Source organism: Opisthorchis viverrini (assembly GCF_000715545.1).
Source record: "Opisthorchis viverrini unplaced genomic scaffold opera_v5_407, whole genome shotgun sequence".
Taxonomy (NCBI): domain Eukaryota; kingdom Metazoa; phylum Platyhelminthes; class Trematoda; order Opisthorchiida; family Opisthorchiidae; genus Opisthorchis; species Opisthorchis viverrini.
The window spans coordinates 315,059-335,869 of record NW_008752064.1 but is presented as its reverse complement, the minus strand read 5'-3'; the positions used below and the strand labels follow the sequence as shown (position 1 = coordinate 335,869).

At 45.7% G+C, this 20,811-nt stretch overlaps 1 protein-coding gene across 1 annotated transcript in view; it reads right to left on the bottom strand.

The window, feature by feature from the left end:
- The window catches only part of T265_10788 (hypothetical protein), a gene marked incomplete at both ends in the record, with an annotated part of 30,226 nt that overhangs the window by 7,384 nt on the left and 2,031 nt on the right, over positions 1-20,811 (bottom strand). The window contains 7 exons of the mRNA XM_009177258.1: positions 82-107; positions 1,487-1,604; positions 3,604-3,932; positions 8,104-8,397; positions 9,114-9,225; positions 15,847-15,915; positions 20,459-20,734. Coding sequence (XP_009175522.1) covers positions 82-107; positions 1,487-1,604; positions 3,604-3,932; positions 8,104-8,397; positions 9,114-9,225; positions 15,847-15,915; positions 20,459-20,734 — 1,224 coding nt within the window. The remainder of the gene's footprint in view (positions 1-81; positions 108-1,486; positions 1,605-3,603; positions 3,933-8,103; positions 8,398-9,113; positions 9,226-15,846; positions 15,916-20,458; positions 20,735-20,811) is intronic.

The following is a 20,811-nucleotide window of genomic DNA, read 5'->3' as shown; positions in this document are numbered from 1 at the left end:
CGGATGGACAGCGATCGACAAGACAGGACGAACGAGCCTCAACGAACGGCATCTAAGGCATAAAACAAAATAGACACTTACCTCTAGATGAAGCCACAGACAGAACGCTGGAAAGCAAAATAATCAAAAGGTGTAAGGCGTGATAATAGACACTTTCGACGTGGAGAAAAAATAGCCAGACGTGTGATAATCTGTTAAGACTTGCTGGATTCACTCGGCGAGTGTGTTACGCGCCTAGTAAGGAAGTGCAAAACTTACTACTGGGCTAAAGAATTTAGAATACTGGCAGTTTCGAAAACGCAGCTAAGCTGGTGGCAGTCACGTGCGATGAATCGGGCGAGGCGATTGTGAGCTTGTGTAGAAAGGAATACAACCAAAGCTGCAGAAAAACAAGTCTGAAGAGGTGAAAACTGCAGCTAATCGATCACACAAGTTGGTGGGAGTGCGTTGGTTAGGTGATTAGGATAAAGGGATAGGTACATACCGGTTTATCTCGCGCACACACTCTAAGGTAAATTCTCAGATGAAAGATTTATTCAAAAGATTTGAACATGAACCGAAGGAAAAAGTTCGAGAACCAGCTGAGAACAAAGCCCAAAAGGACGATCCATTCTGTGGGTAATTACTACACACTGACATGCGTCTTGTCCAGGACAACAGGGATGTAAATGTCTATTACGCCATTTTAGATCACTCAGACCCTATTGGGTCTTAAGGTTAGGATGTAAGTTCTCCAACGGAACTAATACACCTGACCTCTCCAGTACTCCACTGTAGGCCTAGATGATTTTGGGTAAATATAGACTCGCACGTCCAAGGCCCTGAAGGGCTCCTCAGTCAAGTCCGCTCCGAAAGCATAACTCCATCGTTCGCATCCGATCGTTACCTCTTCAACAGAAGCTACACCAAAGAAAAATCCACGACAGCACTTCCCTTTAGCCAGAATTCGGAGGATAATCTGCAGAAAAGACACCAGCCCCAGAAGAGGTCAAATACTTATTTCCTATGGGCGGATAACTGTATATGCCCTCTAATTCAAAAACGGAGAACTGCACTTTTTAACATGTATCGCACAAACCTGAGCATTATGGGGATATGCAACGTGCATAATTTCAATTTGGCTTTAAGAATTTGTTGAAGTCAGCTAGCAAAATGTTTCGGTTAGGTCATGGGACATGGAGGGACTTATGGGTTGAGTTGGTCGAATTCTGTAACCCATCGGTTCTAAGCACAGTACAGCAAGACTTGCATCCCAGCGCCACAGCTAAGTAACAGCATATCTCATAGACATAGCTAAAGATAACCAAGCGAAAACTATTTACTAGGCAAAAATGCCGCCTTCCATTTTCCCATCGTGTAAGGGACTAGATGCCAAGTTATGAAGTGGAACTGATAAATCTCACTGAGCTAAGCTAGCTGGGAGTGAGAGAAACCGTTTCTGGATTGATTTTCACATCTGTCCCAACTCCATGCGTTCCGCACCTACCTTCCATGGGGATCTGGATAGAGCTTGTCCCCACCGGCTTTCTTGGCCACGGCTTGTGTGATGCTGAGGGTGCTTTTGGAAAGTTTGCTCTTCACTTTCCTCATTAGGCCACGTTTCCCTGGAACAAAGGAAGAAGGAGAGATACGGAGTTTAAATACACGTGGGTGTCATTCATGAAGTTGTTAGCCAGATTAGACACACATCATCACGATCCTAACAGAAGAGGTGTAAGCTTGAGGGCTTCGAGCTCAACATCAAATTCTGACAGGAACTGTACGCAAATGTAGGCCCGTTGCTTAGTTACTGCAGTAATTCTTCTTCATAGCACCTCCAAAAAGGATGACTCAAATTCAGTTGCCTTAGAGAGATGTTTGTCATTTATAATAGTGTGAGAAGGGGGTACCCTACAAAGAGGGTCACCAGCAGAAGATTATTACAATCAGCACAGAGACGCCAGTCTAAAACTGGGCCCGAGGTCTTATGATATTACTTCTTCTGACTATCGAGCGAGGTAAACAAACTGGAGCGATAAGGGGTGATTTAATCGGCACTGGAATGAGGCGCGAGAAATTTTGAATAAACATTCCGGCTTGAAGTATATAAACAGTTAAAACACAACACCCATGGAGGCTTTCAACCGTGTGCGTCACGCCATAAATAGACAGATCAGATGCATGAACCATAACCAACTGCAATGCGTGCATACTGCTCTACATGTAGACACTATCTGGGAAATTATCTTGCCTTGTTCAATGAAGTCAAAATGTGTACGAGTATGAGTGTTGTCCGATCAAGAAGTGGAGAGAATTGATCAATAAGTAAATCATTAACACATCCCATTCAGTGTAAGACGAATTTTTAAAAACGTCACTCAACGCAGTTGTTGGATAAACACACGGCTGATAAACAGCAGGCTGAAAGGGTAGGAAACACTGTTGGGGCCACTTAATTGATCCTATTGGAAATTCTGAGCTGCACTCACTGAACATCAACCCTACCAGTCAAAGCCCTAGGTAACGAATATAGTGCTCCAGATCGAGAGTATCACCCACCAGTAACGCTTTCGAATCGAGTAGAACCACAGTTTACTTGTGCTTACTAATGAAACACCCGCTGATTTGCCACTAGGGGTGACAACGCGTTGCGAGTGGAGTGGAAGCGAACAAATCAATAAACCATCATTACAACTTGAGCTACGAATTTCCTCTTCTTCAACTGCTAAGTAAATAAATGCGTTTAGATCACCAGTGTTTGACTAGAGCGACGCTAGAATATGCAGTACTTTGATGGCGACTCAATTGAGAAAGTCTACAAGACGTCAGTTCAAACTAATGTTCTTTGGGGACCTGCAAGAAATAAACCGTTAATCTCCAACGTAGATGTGCGACAATCGACATGGAGTTCGTGTGCATATGTGACTTGGGTCAGTGTCCACAGTAGCACGTCTGATACGGTTCGACCGCTGAACGACGAGAGATCGGACGCGTGAGTCCGACATCTGGCATGCATTGTTTCGTGTACCTGTGTACCTGGGTTTTAACTCAAAACTTTTTTAAAAGACTATCTGTTCTAAGCGCCAGACAGGGATGGCTTTATGAGCATCTAACATACCGCTTATCTCGCTCTATCACAATATGAAAATTAGGAAAGTCCACCTACAGGGGAACCACGCTTATGAGAAACTACCTTTCCAGCATCACATGACATGCAGCTGTGTGCATTCCTAAAAAAGGTACGAATAAATTCATACCTCTTAGAATAGAGGCTTAACAAGTTACTTGTACGTTTAACAAACAAGCCTTATATAACCTTTTCCCACACTGTGTCCTTTAATCTCAAGTATGTAGAACTATTGACACCAATCTACTAGGTTGCGAAACGCAACAGTTGGGGAAAGCAAGTTGGCGAAAGCGGCTCATGCTCTCATTGGTATTGTCGCCGGTTGTACAGCTGGGATAAGTGGTCCCAAAAAAGGAATCCTGGCTCGAAAATAACGTGCACTACACGTAATATTGACAAATCAGGTGACAAGAAGGGCAGGAGAAAGAAACCTGTAGGAAAAAGGCAAAGAGAACAGCAATTCAACGGGAGATAATAGAAGTGATTGATTCACCTACCAGAATATCCGCTCACCGTCGACTCCGCGTATCCTGCCTGGTTGTTTTTTAACTGAAGAGCGGACCGGTAGAGGGGTGGGCGGCCAGGATCGTCCATATCGCTTCCATACTGTTGACTCCCACGCGTTGAACCCTCTTCGTCATAGGATGCTAGCGGGTTATACGACGCAGTACCACCCATGCCTAACGTGGCACCTGGTCGATTGGTCCAAGCGACAGAGGATGGTGCACCTCCACCGGTCATTGGATATCCACCCATGTAACTGGTTTGAGCGGACAAGTTGCTCTCGCTGTAGGCACCGGACACCATTGAGGCGGCTTTGGAGGATCTGCCGTCAGAGGAAAATGTCGAATGCCAATCATCGACACCAGCAGAGAGGCGCGTCCCGCTTGTTCCCTGCCTAGTGGTGATGGTGGTGGCAATGATCGTAGTGGTGTTGGTCGGAGTTCGAAAAGGCTGAATGCTAATGACTTAGAATCGATATTTGCAGACGGGGTTGTCATAGTGACAGTCGCAGTCGGCGACGGCGTGCGTACGGGTAGCTTAACAAACCGTGCGAAAGACTGTGATGAAACGCATGCTGTTCGGTCGGTGGGAACCAGCTATGCATGAATTTCCGATTAGTTGTTTTCATCGTCCTGCCGCTAGGCATGCATAGTATGCTAATCGGTGTAATTTGATCTTTGCCACTGAGGGCGCGCACACCAGAGAGGTAGCAAGCAACAAAAGATAAGACAAAACAATACAGATCGATATGATCTGTTGAGAGGGGTTGGAAACGCTGTATGAAAATGCATTAGACTGTAGAAGAAGCACAGTTGTCGCTATGCGCCGCGACGAAGACTATTCGTTTATCAAAATCGTTACCCGTACCGGATTCCGCAGAAAAGAAACTACAGTAAAATAGAGTGGCAGGTAGGAGTGGGGAGATTTTATGCTCATTGAGTGAATCAGAACTACAGTCCAAGAGCGGATGACAAGGCAAAACGACTCAAGCGCATTGTTAGTCAAACACTTTGCTTGTTTCAAGAAATTCAAACAGACGCGCGTGGGTTCCGAAATTTGTGTTAGCAGAGAGATTATTAGATTAGCTCACGCAAAAAGTCAAACCGATAAAATTGCGTAAGTTGGAGACAATCGTGCAATCGTCTTAACGTGCCTACAACAGCAGAGTGTGAAATCAACGATTATTTCACGGGACGTGTAGGTGCGGGACGAAATGGTATCACTGCAGTGTGAATGTGCTGGTGGCGAATGCGCTCGCTCGCGAAAGTGCAGCGGATTTCAGCGCGCAAATTCCAGCACACGAAATAGGAATAACTCACGATTCTGAGTCAGAGAGTGCAGATGAATCTTGACTTAATCTAGACAGCCTATATTTACTGGATACGAATTGATAAGAAATTCATATCATGAATTAGAGGAGAGTAGAGACAAAGTATCACGCTTGCAGTCGTGAACGCGTTCAGTTGACGGTACAACTGAGATGAAGTCTGTAAATGGCTGTAGAACACAGGTGTGGAACACAATCGGATGCGAAATATTCTAAAAGTCGATTAGCTATGGACAAAACCAGGCGCTGTATACACTAAAGGTTGTCCGCTGACTGAAACTCAAGTGACATCCCAATCACACCAACAGTTTTGACCTTGAACTGGAGGGTAGGATATCGGCTGAAAACTGCTCCTGATATCCCGCCTCGTACATAAAAGCAAACTCTCGCATCAATGGAACTAGACCACACTACAAGACTACCTGAAATGTGAAAGCAGTAAGCGTTTTTCCTCCGGGCCAAATTTTTCATATGAATGGGATCAGCAATACCGTGTTTTCCCGAAGAACGTAAAGCAGTGAAGAAAAACCCTAAAGCTCTCAGTTCTACCCTTCAACCATTTAACCACAATAAAATTTTCAAGACCACTCTGATGTGCTCAGCAGTAGAGTGAGCTGGACTTCCATCCTGGGAGTCACTTCAGTAAAGCCCTGTTCTCTTTTTTCCGGCGTATCCAGCTACATTCTATTAGGCTGTTTACTTAAGGTCGTGTTCTGCCAAATCATCATCATCATCATTACCACTGTCAGCTGTAAGGACCGCGTACTTGTCGTACAGTGGTTGTAGCCGCCACAGTTTCGTTCACCGATGATTTGAGGAGGTAGGGTAGATAGCTGCGCATTGGAGGTGGGAGTTGATAAATTGGTGCGTAAATGCGGTACTGTCAGTGGACTGTCAAGTGGCGGGATTGAGAATGGAGCTATGCATTGAGGGCAATAGCCTGGATGCACGAGCGTCATTGAGGACGCCACTGGGCCATGTCTGACAATGTCTCTAACCATTGATGTGGCCCGTCTCGGAGTCCCCATCCGGGAAGACGGCAATGACCAGCGCAGCTGAGTTTGCTGGTAGTGGCTTTCACAATTCGCTGTCAAGTCATTGTTTGACCGCCTCTAGCTCTCTTCCACCCTCCACTTGGTTGTGCGAAAAGAGCCCTCAGAGGAAGTCGGTCGACTGGCACATGCAGCACGTGGCCAAGCCAGCGTAACCTACGCAGTGTGATCAGTTCATCTATCGAGTTATTTCTTCCGAATACCATTCGACATACTTCAGCATTGCTGATCCGGTGTTCCCATCAGACTCGAGCAATGCTCCGGAGACATCGATGGTCAAACACTGCCAACTACAGAAGAAGCTAATGATTTCTGCCATTTGCTCCAACAAAAATTAGTTCCGAATCAGGAAAAGGTAACTTCCGTCACGCTACGCGATATCGGCTGTCTGAATTTCTAAAAGGATCTCGTACCGTTCAGAGCTGCTTACATCTGAAGCCAGAAACCCTAATAGAACAAGTTCATTCCAGCTCCGGCGTCGAGCAGAACAGATGCTCACTCCGCCAGAAGAATGCGGCACAGTAGTCTACTGGCCACAAGGTCCGTGGTTCGAACCCGACCTCCGCCAATCTAGGCTTGGGCAATCTGGCAATATCCCAGCCTTCGTGCTTCCTTCGGGTAGCACGGTAGTTGGGCACCGGAAGGGTGGTACGGCTGAACGATATCAATGATGCTCGTGCTTTTGGTTTTTTACCAGAAAGACTCTGTGAATGCCGTGATGTGTGAGCATCCTAGAAAGGTAGGCTAGTATTGGGGCCGCTATCCATCAATTTGTTCCATCCCTTATATTTACGGATATTTCTAATACCTCTCAATTGTTGTACGATGCAAAAGCCGAACTACACCGAAGTGGAAATGGAAGCTGATTCATTAGACTTCACCTGATTAACATCGCGAACTCCGGTTTTGATGAAGCGAATTCGATTTCCTGCATGGGAGGCTGAAAATTGGCTGAACGCTCCCGTCTTGAAACCGACTACACATGGTATCACATCAATAAAGGCGTAAAATATACTTTTCAATTCTAGAACTGCGTATAAAAACCATAGAACTGGTTTTGTTTCGGGTTGCCAAAACCAAAAGTAACTGACGTAAAAAAAAGCGCTCAGTGACGAATCTAAGCAGCGGCTTCGACGCATACTTGATTATTGATTAGAAAATATTAAATATCCACACAACTAGTCACGTGATCCATATGATCAGCGACTGTTTCAGTGAGTTCCCTGCAGTGTACGTTGCCATCAGCTGATGTGTGGCATGAGAGCGCAATAAAATGTTTACATGTTACGTGTGAGATCACCAATAATAAGAAACATGTGATGTGCCATGGTACGCCGACGAATATAAAAGACAACTGAAAAAGCAGTCGGTTATTAGCCTCTTCAGGTAGATTTTCTTGTCCTTGTGAAATCTTGGACCCAGAATTGTGTGACAGGGCGTAAGCCATGGGGAAATATCCGGGGTCTACTCCTAAGAACACTGCACTAGGAAAAGTTGGCTTAACCAACCGGGTGCAAATGGATGAACGCGACGGTGCGTCATTCCTCTTAAAGGACTACTGAGCACCACAGGACGAATTCCAGAACTATCCCAAATATTTGGTATGAAGCTCAAATTGAATATCACAGAAATAAAAGAGCACAATCAAAGGAAGTAACAGTAACCAATAAGTTCGAATGCAATGGTCAGTTAAACGTGATGCTCCCTAGTCTTTGGTCGGAACTAAGTCCGATCGCCATCAGAAGTGAGTTTACCGTCACACTGCTCAACCGGGTCAACAACATTTAGTATAGTGGTGCCGAGGAAGAACGGGCTCCACCGCGAGCAGGGAGAACCATTTGCTTCTTTGATTTTCGGCAGGGGAAAGTACTATCCTCCCGCAGTAAAACCAGAATGTCCAGTGTGCTCTTCGCAACTATTAGCTGTTTGGTGGTTCACTCATAACACAACAGACCTTTCTAGGCCATTTCGGCAGGTGAATCGGTAGCTGAACAGCTAAAACCACTCACCCAGGTTTATCTAGCCTAGCCAGTGGTGTATTCATACTAACCATCATTGAACTATTACGCGAAGCGAAGAAAAGTACGGACAAAAGAGCAACACTATCCCGTCACCTTGATTTCGGTCGACCCAAATGGGAAATAGAACCCTTATGAGATTTCGATTTGCTGTCGAGCTTGGTACCAGGCGGCCAGTAGCTAGTCGCCCAAATCCAGTAGACCAAACGACCCCGAGGACACGAATTCTTTTTGGTCGGCTCCAATTCAGAGTAGCGCAATCGTGAAGGGTCAAAATTTGGGGGACCCGTGCGAGGTACCTGAGCCAATGGGATGACAACCTGTCCGATGTGACGGCGTTCGCCGTCCAAGATGAGCATGACAATTGGATCCGTCGGGCTGACCAGGTCTCTGTAAAGGAAAGGTGGTGATGCACGGTACTGACAGATACACCGAAACGTTTAAACTTAAGACTTCAGGAAAAAAGTATACTGACTATTCCTATCTGGTTAGTGTAATCAGAATTAGCATAGATATTGAACGTAACAAGCTGATCAGACAAGTCAAACTGATTCCGAGCACACATGCACAGCTTTGTCTCGAACTACTAGAAAATACGTATCCGAATGTAGTAATTTTCGAGAGTACCAACCGTAATGATGAAAACATTCTGGGCAAACCATTTGGTGGCACCGTCCGTCCTCTAGATAAATGCAGTCAGTTCAGTTTTTCAGCCCATAAACCGTGCACCAAAGTGCAGCGGTTCCAGGTGCTACATCTTCGTTCACCGAGAATAAAGAGGATAAGGGAATGAGAGCTACGCCTAAGAGGAAATGGTCCAATCTGTCTGATCCAATCTGACGATACATGGATCTGTTTGTCCATATGGTAGGAAGTGGGACCATTGCAATGGTCATAGCTTTGAAGCAAGAGCCCAATTGGCTGTGTGACAAAGCCATATCTGTCAGGGCTATTAACCATCGGTGTCTCCACCCGCTATCGAAATCAATCATTCGTCTCCTGATACAAGAAAACCGTGAATTACAAGTGACAGGGCCAAACACGCGCAACAAACTGACATTAAAATGGCCACGCAGTCCTGCTCGAGGACAGCTGATCTTACTTACATATTAAACTCCGTATCCCAGGTGGGACACCCATCTTGAGCGTCCACGACATCCGTAACCATCTTCTTTTTCCCGCCTGCGACAACCACATGCCATCGTCGCGTTTTTGCACCTACCCCGATCGGATAAGATAAAAGAAAAAATGTATTAGTATACAGTACTCCACTGAAAAAGTAACCGTCAATTTGTTAGGTGCTTGTATCAACATGCTTGATGTTGCTAAATGGTGCACGTGCTTTCCTCTTTTGTTCTAATTCAGACGGTCCGACGCAAATGCCAGAGGGGGATTCATCTTGGCAAGCTCAATGAACTAGGAAATGTGCCAAAGCAAGTGCAGTGGATGTAACCTTGCAGACAATCACATGAAAAAGGTTAGGCTACGGCGAATGTAGGCAACGACAGCAATATTGTCGCCGGAAATATGCAGAGAACACAAATAGAACGGAATTGCATTGATTTCTGTATTTGAAGCCTACGTTCTTTCGAAATCGAACACTGTGTCAAACGCGTATATCAAATTTCCCAAGGTTACTTGAACGACGCCACGCAGAACTCAGCTCGAAACCAACGAGGACTCTAGTCCAACCACTCGTTAAGAAAGAGAGGATGAGAAGAGTGAGGAAGTGGAGCACGAGAGTGCATTCACCGTTCTCGAAACCAACACTACCATCGTCCAGAAAAACATGATACGTCACAGCTAGAGTGGTGTAGACTTGAAGAAGTTAACAGTAGCGGGAAAAGATTCTTCTGGAAACGTAAGATAATCAATGGCGACCAAGTGAGGTCGGCTCAATTGGTAGATGTTTTTTGTCTACCTAGGATAAGTCACTTCAGTTGCTTCACACAGTTCACTCCCTACAATCAATATTCCACAGAATGACAGAAGGGAGCCTTTGTGCGCATTAGTGAGAGGTGAGCAGTACATGTGCAAAACCATCTACCAATCAAAAAAAGAAGCTGCAATGAGCAAAGCCGGCAAGGACAGAGCAGCAGTCTAAAGTTCAGGCCATGCCTTGTAGTAGTCGCCGCCGTTTGCTTTTAACGTGTTTGTGGGAAGTTAGGCGAAAAAAGACGGAATGGGTCAAACTCACCAGAGTCCTGATTATTCTTCTCTGATTCTGTAATATTTAGTGAGAGCGATTGCGTGATGACTGTCACAACCGCCGGCAGTTCCGAAAGCCAATGGATGGATTCCAAGTATGGTTGAATCCCAAAACCGAGTTGTTCATGAGCTTCAATTCGGTAGTACAGGCCAGAAAACTCAACCAAGAAACCGAACGGAACTAGTGCACTTATGCACGCCCGTATCCACACCATTCGTTTCAACAGCCTTAACGGTGTCGAGTGGTTCACTCGGTAGGACGAAATCCTTCATTCGCTTATTTTTTCGATTATAAGAGAAACTGAATCACGATTTCCGTACATGTGAGGTAAACGCGCGTCACAGCTGCTACCACCGAATTATCAAACCCGAATACATAAACGCTTTGCCTCCGTGACCTTTCACGCTCACATCCACCACTAAGGTTACAAACCGACAGCAAACCACCGTTGAGAGAAAATGTGGATCACGGCTCCGTTACGACTGCTCGTAATCCTCCAAAGAGTTATTTAGAGGATTTGCTATGAAAGTCCAATCAACTGCTTTCTCGTGTGACAACTGGGGCTGACCAGTACCATCATCAACAATACATCATTAACACTACAGCCTATATAGACTCTGAGTTAAAATCATCATAGGAAAGAAAAAGCTGGATAGGTCTGCGTTCGCAACCTACGGCGAACCACCACCACATCAGAGAGACAGCAACATCAATGGTGACTGTGATGCTTCCGGCCGTTCAACTACAAACGATATTTATTCGTATTTAAGGTCTTAGAGTGAAAAGAAGAGGAGAGAGTGGATGAGGGAGGGGACCCAGTGCTAGCCAATCGCAAGCATCCTGACGTACCCATACTTCCAAGCGCTCAATCAACAATCTGGAAAGAAAGTGACAACACGAACGCCACGTCACCCGCCATTTCTTGCAGTGTCTTCAGCCACTGGAGGGCATATCCAGGAAGACGGGCCACACCAACAACACCCAAACTCTTCGTAGTTCCTTTCACATCCTTCTGCCAAGCTATGCGTTGACAGTTTGCGCAATGCGTATCAAATGGCCCAGGCATCCCGGATCATGGCGCTGGATGTTCTCCGCGACTGAAGTATCTGTTGCACAACCAAACACCTGTCTTCTAATCACCTCTTTACGAATTCGTTGGCGCCATCCGGTACCGCAAACGCCCCTCAGGAATCGGAGGCCATGTCTCGCATCTACACAATAATGAAAACACCTGTCTTCTAATCACCTCTTTACGGATTCGTTGGCACCACCCGGTACCACAAACGCTCCTCAGGCATCGGAGGCCATGTCTCGCATCTACACAACAATAAAGCCCTTACGACCCTTTGAACTCAGCGATATGCCCTTTTGACGCCACAAGTAATGCAAATTAGCAAACGTTATTCGGGTCTTTGAGATTCGTGCACTGACTTCATCAGACACAATTCCGTCAGAGTTAACAACCCGGCATGTAAAATTCCCCACAACTTCCAGTGCTTCTTGAATTGTAAGGGGCACGTTCTGAAGCATGACTTGGCAATTCGAACGCTGAAAGATGGTATGACGGCGGTCAGTTTATTCAACAAAGCTTGCGCTTGGCCTCAGTCTTCAAAAACGAAGACGACGTCCTCTGCGTGATCCATATCGAAAAGGTTTTCACCGGTAGCGGTTTGAACATTAGGATTTTGGGGACCTACCAGCTTTCGCCTAATTAGTTCATCAATGATGAAGTTTAACAAGAACGGATAAAGTGGACATTGTTGTCAGATATTATTTTTGTAGGCAAGCTTTTAGAGGGCATTAGGTAGCTTAAGTGGCTGGTTTCCATCCGAAGGGAACTGAAGTGGTTACAGGCTTATGATGGCGAGAAGTGAATGATACCAACACTCGAATTCGGTGGTCGTGAGTGATTTTTACGGATGGAACAGCTTCCGTACGGCTCGAAGTTAACCGTACACCTACCTCCGTATCTCCAAAGAAAAGTAAAGCAATGCATAGGATATAACCCACACCAGAATCTCAAAAGATACTACAAACTATCACATCAAACTGTTGAGTCAGTGGAACTGACATCGTTAACTAGAAACAACAGTTCGAAGGTAAAATAACTAAAAGGTAAAGGCATAATCGAAACCTAAAGCTGCATGTGGTGATGATGGAATTTCCGTAACGGGCGACATGGCTGTGGTTAGAGACCGAATTTACTGACCGGAAAGTCCGAGGTTCGAATCAGACCTCTGCTTCTCGACTTAAGCCGAACGACTATCTTTTTTATTATCTTTTATTAGCGGACAAATTCGACTGTGAATGACTTATCCCTCCGCAAAAAAGAAAAAACCCATCGACTGGTGATGTATCGAAATATTGGTAGCTCGGGTGCTTTTATTGGTCGTCGATCAGATGACGTCATCACTGCGAACTGATGATGTCTACTCGTTTGGTGACGAGACATTTCCAAGTTAATTACCAAGCTCGGCGAACAGATCCCCAGCTACCTGATCAACAACTAATAAACCATCAATTAACTTCCCATCAAACCCTTGAGGGCCCAATGGCACCATTGGTAGTGAACTGGACAGAGTAACGCACAATCACCTTTGTTCATCCAAATATTTTCTCCGTATTTGATTTAAACTGTGCACCTGAGCAACTGAATATTCACATGAAAAACACTCGTTTTTTTAAGGACGGCAGCACTGGACTAGGGAGCCAGACTGAAAATGGGTGTGTCAAGGTATTATCATTCGTAAATGACAGCTCAAAAATGTCAAAATCAGTAAACCTAGCTATGTATTTGGAATGGGTTCCAAAAGTTAACTGATGGGTGCTGAGTGCCAAGTTGCCAGTTAACCTGCAAATCAGAACTTACTTGGGAAAATAAGAAACACGAATGAGAACGCAAAACCCAAGCAAACGAACTGACATCCATTGGAGAACTATACTCCTCTACCAATTAAGTTGGTGTTGGCAGGAAAGTCAACTGTTTCCCAATTGAATCTCCTTCTCATGGTATTCTTCAGTGAAATGCACTACACAAGGGCTGCCACGTGTTTCAGTTGATACGATATTCGATGTTACAGCACAATTCGCTCACTGCGTACAACTTGGTGCACAAATAGAAACCAAAACTGACGGAAATGTGGGGCTGCGACTACCTGAGGGGCGACAGGACAGGCGAAATCGGTAACCTTATAATATGGGGGAGAGATGGCCCAAGTAGTTACAGCGCGAATTTACTGACCGAAAGGTTCGTGGTTCGAATCCGACCTCTCGACTTCTCCCGTGTAGGTTTGAGCAACCTGCAGCATCCCAGTATTCTTCAGTGAAATGCACTACACAAGGGCTGCCACGTGTTTCAGTTGATACGATATTCGATGTTACAGCACAATTCGCTCACTGCGTACAACTTGGTGCACAAATAGAAACCAAAACTGACGGAAATGTGGGGCTGCGACTACCTGAGGGGCGACAGGACAGGCGAAATCGGTAACCTTATAATATGGGGGAGAGATGGACCAAGTAGTTACAGCGCGAATTTACTGACCGAAAGGTTCGTGGTTCGAATCCGACCTCTCGACTTCTCCCGTGTAGGTTTGAGCAACCTGGCAGCATCCCAGCCCTCGTGCTTCCTTCGGGTAACATGGAAGCTAGGAACCGAAGGGTGTTACAGTTGAACGTCATCTCATTTTTTATTTTTCAAAGTTGATATCCACTTAAAAAGCGGATCACTCTAAATCCATCCAGCGGGAGAAGTTGTGATCACCAGACTGTCTTACCGAAACGGAAGCCTAATCGGCATCTATGCGGGTGGAATCACAATTAACGAGTTAAGGTAAAACGTAGCGAATACAATTAGATGGTACATGAACAGTCACTTACTCTTCTTGCTACCTGGCATGGAGTATTCCAAGTTTTCAGCACATTTGACTGAAACGTGAAAATAAAGTTATTGACTAATAAGAACCAGAATCAAACTCAATAGAACTTCATGAATTCTAAAGATCACAACCACCACGTAAAAATTCAGGCTTACGCGCTATACCCGAAACAGTAAGACATGAAAGACGGCTAATCGCATAGACAATCCTACGAGATTCATTAAGCGATATTCAAGGTAGGATTTGAGCTGCTTTACATTTCACTCTTGGAACTGGGTCATAATTACATGCGCTCAAACGCGCATCGGCGATGTTTCATCGACTGAGGACGAAATGTCTGCACGCCTATTGCCCAGCTCGGCGAACAGACAAACGGCCATCTGATCAACAGCCAGTAAACAGTACAGTGACAGTGTCGGTGGCTAGCAAAAACCCGATAAGTATTCATGTTGAAAAAAACATTAATCTGGTGAAAATCGGCTGATTGTTCGACCGCATTACTTAGTGTAAACAAAACAAAATCCCTCGAAATTCATGCCCTCTGCGAGAAACTGTCGGGTCGAGCACGAGCCATAGGTCTGTCCTCAGTAGCCGGTGTCTCAACCAATGAAACATCGCGAACTACTTGACCATCTTTGTGGGTACAAATAACCAGATCAGATGGCCTACTTGCATCTTTCTTCCTGCGCTAAAGTATTGCGCAGGAAGAAAATCCGACTCGTACACTAAATAGATGATGGGGTCGAAACTGGTGCCCTATCCTTAGGTTAATTTCAGTGGGACCAGGATATTCCACAAGCCGAACATCTGTTTCACCAAAGATATTTGACAATCAGACCCTCTCCCACAGTAGAGTGATGATGGCAAGTGGCCACTCAGAAGTGGACTTGCCCATGTTTTCCCAATTGATTATGATACACAGTAAATAGACGACTCCGGAAGTCGATATGGAAAGTTCAACATACAGAGTTAAGGTGACATGAAAAACCCTATCAAATAGTTGGGACGATATGTTTGTCAGAAATAGGATGGAAAATTTTTTCATATGAGAAATTTCAACCTAAAATGACCAGGAGATTGTACACGACACAAGTCGTGTGAATATGACTGTTCCAAGGACCTGCAGTGGAAAATACTGCAAAGATACTACCACAATAACAAAGCAATACCTCAGACATTGTATACTTTCGACTCCAGCCTTTCAGGTAAATCATCCGACGCTACAGGAGCTGAGATACCGTCACCCTGACAAGGCCAAGACAAGACCGTGCAGTCAGAGGCGGAATTACACCCAATGACTTTTAGAATATATTTCAGCCCTCGTGGTACCTGGGTCTTCTACATCACATCACTCAGTGGTGAAATACATGATAATCAAAAGCCACAATGCTCCTGATGTGTGAGATGCCTCAGTGGTTAGAGCACAAATTTACCGACCCGAAGGTTCGTGGTTTGAACCCGACCTCTGCCACTCGAGTTCTCCTTCTAGGCTTGGGCAACCAGGCAGTATCCCAGTCCATGTGTGTGGCATGGCAGTTAGGCACCGGAAGAGTGTCATAGCTGAGTGAGTATTATTTTTTTAACGATATGCCCCGGTCTGGGCGGTGAAAAACTTGGCCAGCGGTGGATATATCTACAGTGCGCGCATTAACACGTTAGCTTTTCGAACCTCAAGACGAACGCATCCGGCACACGGACACAATGGGTTCGAACAGGGCCGAGATCAAATAGAAAAAGCGAGTGCTTACCTACTATAGTCACAGATTTGGGAATATCCATCCCTCCCAACATGGTCCCAGAAACTCACAACCGACTGAGATTCTGCAGCACAAAAAAACGATAAGGGAGTAAGTAACGACTGTTGGATCTGCTCCTCGCTGGTCACCAGCGTATGACTAAAGAAGAATAATTAGGCTTGATTGTTTTAGAAAGACTGGAATTTAAATGGCTGACGGATCAGACAAGATTGAGGGGAATTCTGATCGACACCTGGTATGGCAACAAACGTTGGGGGGATAAGTAGAAAGTTCTCCAGTGAATGTGGTAATTGCATCCAGCCTAGATCAAACAACGATGACCTAGGCAGGAAAAATTATGAATTCACACTTCTGACAGGTCTGTCCACGCAAACGGAGGATAGAAGGGCTCCAGTGACACTGGCAACAAATACTATGCAGTGAAATGTTCCAACTGAAGCCAAATTTGTGTCACCGTAACTGCAAAAGTCGCATCCGAAAACCCCCAATGGATCCGTTTTAGTTCTGTCCAATTAGGGGGTCACCATCGAAAGGTACCTTATTGCTGGAAGACAGGCGAGATAACTCCTATTCACAGAAAATGGATCTTGAAATACCCAGCGGTTATCCGCATGTCTGCACTCTCATTGAAGATAAATCCCTAACATTTGGGTGAAGATACTAGTTTGCTCAACAAGAATCACGCTCTACAATACTTTTTGCATTCAGTTTCTCCGGAAATTGACAGAAAGACCAGAAACGTGTGTTCAATATTCCCGGATCATAAGAATGTTACTGGTATCGTCCTCCTGAACGGATACAACGGGTAATGATTGATCCGGTTATGAGTAACCACCTTGAGGCGAAGTATAACAGCCAGTACCAAACTCAGCTGCGCTGGTCATTGCCGTCTTTCTGGATGGTGACCCCTAGACGGGCCACATCAATGGCTAGAAACATTGTCAGACATGGCCCAGTCGAGTCCTCAATGGCGCTCGTGCACCCAAGCTATTGCCTTCAATGCATAGCTCCCTTCCCAATGCCCCCTAGACAGTTCTGCATTGACAGTGCTGCATTTACACACCAATTTACCAGCTCCCGCTCCAATGCGGGAACGAAACTGTGGCAGCTACAACCAGTGTACGGCAAGTACGCGCGCGGTTCTTACAGTGACTGATGATGATGATGATGATGATGATGATGATGACTTTCCAAATACACAAGGGTACACACAGGTAACAAAAAGTCCCAATCACTAAAACCAGTCGTCTGACGAGCCATTCGTTCCTCGTTACCGATGCAAACAGAATGGACCTTATCTTGCTGTGGTTTGTGTAAACCTATGACCCACTGAGCCACACTGTAAGGTCAATGGGTATAACAGCATCCTAACCCTCCAGGTTAGGAGATGGAGTACGTACGGCGACTCCTTCCTTAAAAAAATATGCACTAATGTTGTAGTGTAACGGCACCCACCCAATATCTTTCGGTCAGGCTGACGAGCCCGGTTGAGGACCCTAATCTTTTTGTCCATGTATGGGCACCCCGACAGTATCCCAGCAATTGTATCATCATGAAAGTTACAACTAAAAATATTATCAAAGCAAATCGGCTGTTGCGTGTTGCCGCCAGCAAGGTCGCCTTAGTCGGTGGATACAGCAGGACTGGTAATTGGAAACATGCTACTGCTGTTATCTTCCTTTTTACACTTTCACGTATAATCACTTCTTACCCACCCCAATTCAAGTTGGATACTTTCTATACGGGTGCCAGCACTAGGATAACCGTTTTGGTTGCCCTATATCCCGCTTCTGTGAGTTCAACTTCACTGATATCCATAACCATCTCGAAGTCTACTTTCAAACGCCGCAGGTCAGTCTACTTAGCTGCATTTAATGTTCGCATACTGAAGCAAGCAGAACATAAGCAGCTGTCTACTTTCAAACGCCGCAGGTCAGTCTACTTAGCTGCATTTAATGTTCGCATACTGAAGCAAGCAGAACAATAAGCAGCTCCTGTTTGTACGCTGGATCCTCTATGCATGAATTTGTGCTGTCAGAAAAATGAATCCAGACGCAAGTACTAAAACGGAAATGAATTCCCCCCACTATCTTCACGCTTCCTACTCTGCACCTCTGGTGAGGCGGACGCCGCTGTAGCTGGATATGTTGGGGTGGGTGTGGCGTTGAGCCTTCGAGCGTACCAGCTGATGGGCAGTTCTATGCGGCCCTGGCAGAAACATCAAGAGAATGACGTCATGGTGGCTGCTTGCGCGCCCGACGGACTGTAGCTCTGAATTTGCCAAAAACAGTCTCCACGATGTTCCAGATGTTCTTTCACAATGGGCTAAAAGCTAAAGCATAGTGACTAAGCGCCCACCCGGGCGGTCATTTTGCTTCGAACACGAGACGCACGGAAAACGGAGAGCGCTTGGAGCAAGTGTGCAAATCAGACTGTTCCGCTGCAGCACGAATTTTCGGGACAGTGGAATCTCTTGACTACACGGCACTCGTCAAGAACCAGCCCAGAATTCAAATAGACCACGCTGCTACCAGCCGGTGGTAGCAAATGTCGATTTGTGTATGCTGATCCTTCTGAAATACCTTCGTGGATTTCAACCATGACCCTGTCCAATGTTGCAGTTCATTGCGCTCTTCAAATCCATGCAGGTTGTGTGCATCCCGCTTTCCCATTGAGAAGCCTGTGGACCAATAAATCGAACAAGCCTACCGAAACCTGCTCCTCCGACGCCTATCGGTCGGTCCCATCTAGGATTTTGACAATCACTAGAGACAGATACCCCCAAACGCTCCTAAATGCTGAAACTTCTGTCTGTGGTACAACCCCCCCCCCACCTTCTTCAAGCACTCGATCATTGATAAGACCTTGACTCTACTCGGGGCCCGGCGACAGATCTCTCCTGTTTGCCAGCACAACTCAAATAGCCATATCATCCAGCGTCAGGTGAAGCTGAGTGACCGTGTGCACCAGGAAGCTTGGTGGGTTCGAAAGGCCGTTTAAACAAAAGATGCGAAAAATCCTGGAAACGTCTGCAGGTTTTGCCAATTTATTGGTTCGACTGGTCTTCGGAAGTCACTCCACAGCGAAACCATCGGGACCAAAATGGCTGTCTGACATCCGGCAAAGTGTTTGGACCGTTGGTAACAAAAATTCTAACATCCAATCTGCACTGGCAAACTCTAACAAAAACGTGGATTGCGAATGTGGAGCTCTCTTCAGCCTCAGAAGTGTCCGACAGCATTCAACCTCTAAGATAAAGACGTTGTCCCAGACAACTAAGGTAATTCGGTGACAGTACCCATCTTCAAAGAGGGCGCTTGCAAGGTATATAGTAACCACAGGGGCACCAATTTGACTACCGCTGTAACAAGGCAGGCGGAATCAGTGATTCTTCATGGTCTTGCAGTGGCACGTGAATCCCTGACCCGTGTGCAATATCTCCGAAACCGACAGGATACAGCGTCTTGTACCAAGGCGTGACAACGATCGTTCTAGTAAAAATACTAACAACAATAGTACTGATCACGATAACCGTTCACCTGTGGAAATCCTTACATGTACAGATGCTGTACGACTCGGAGGTGCGAGGGCTTAGATACTTCCAGGTTGTCCAGAGTTCTGAGATCCAGGATTAGTGCGTGCCCTTGTACATCACATGTTGAGTTTCCAAAGTGGAGTATAGCGTCTGTCGTCTCCATTTAGTTACGGATGTGGTTTTCTGGCAAGATAGCTCTGGAAGCACCAAACGTTTTGGTAAATGAGGAATTTTCCCCCCGATTTCATGGTGTAGAAAATCTACACCGGAATACGGCACGATGTGAATCATCGTGCACCACAGGATGAAGGCAGTCGAATACTGAGCTTCTCCTCTCGGCAGTTAACGACCACAGGAGCAGTCTGAGTCCGCAAATATAGAGTACTTGTATCAGGTGAATGACATCGTTTTGTTACTCATCGAAAACCACACAATCTACTTTAAATAGGATGCCGGAAGTGGGTCATTGGTCGCATGCTTTTGTACCTTCGAGATTCAAAGTCTTGCTCCAGAATCTTCAGTCTCCATGCGCTCCTTTGAGATTCAAAGGTGAACAGCACGTGATTGTTCGTCAGTTTAAGTATCTTGGCAGCTACATGAGCCACAATCGTGCGGCGATAGGTGATGTCGTTCGGATTAGAGTGGCTGGCCACTTGGTATTGGACCAGAATCACTAGTGTAGTCAATAATATCTCTTAGGCTAAGGTGGTCACGATGAATATCATTATTACCACAACTTTTTGGTTTTTCATGTCTGTGACCTATGAGGAGTTCATGAAAGGTTCAGTAGGATTTCAACAAATAGAACCTTAATTTGGTTCATATGCGCGGAAACTGCGGTTTTAAGTATTTGTTCCAGCCGCACCCCGCCTTTACCTAAGGTGTAACGTTTTCTAAAAAATGTAAGCCCTGGAAACTTACGCGGTCTCTACACGCATATAATGAGTTTTTGACACAAATCGGTGATACCTAAAATGCCACTCAGCGACTACGTATAACCATACAGTCGAAAATGAGGTATTTATCGTGCAGTTCCACTCTGTACAGGAAGAACTAACGAGAAATTGTTTACGAGGTTGTGGTAATAGTGTGAACACAGCTGGTACCCCTTCCATGGTGCCCAGGACAGCCTTTAAGAGTTTAGGGTTGGTTTTCGTGTGAGTAACCCGGTGGAATGCATTTGTCTCTTGCGATGGGGACATGGCAATCGGATCTCTACCGGCAATGAGTATTCCTTGAATGCAGCGGCGTAGGTTCTCAAGGTCATTCACGGATTCACGGATTGATACACAGGATCGAGGCTTTTGCCCAAGTTTCCCGGGTCGGTTTTGTTCTTGTCGGTCAGTGGCTGTCGTTCACCTGAAAGGCACAAGTGAAAAAAGGGTGTAGCACTGCTCTTTATGTTCTCAGCGCGGGGCAGTATGC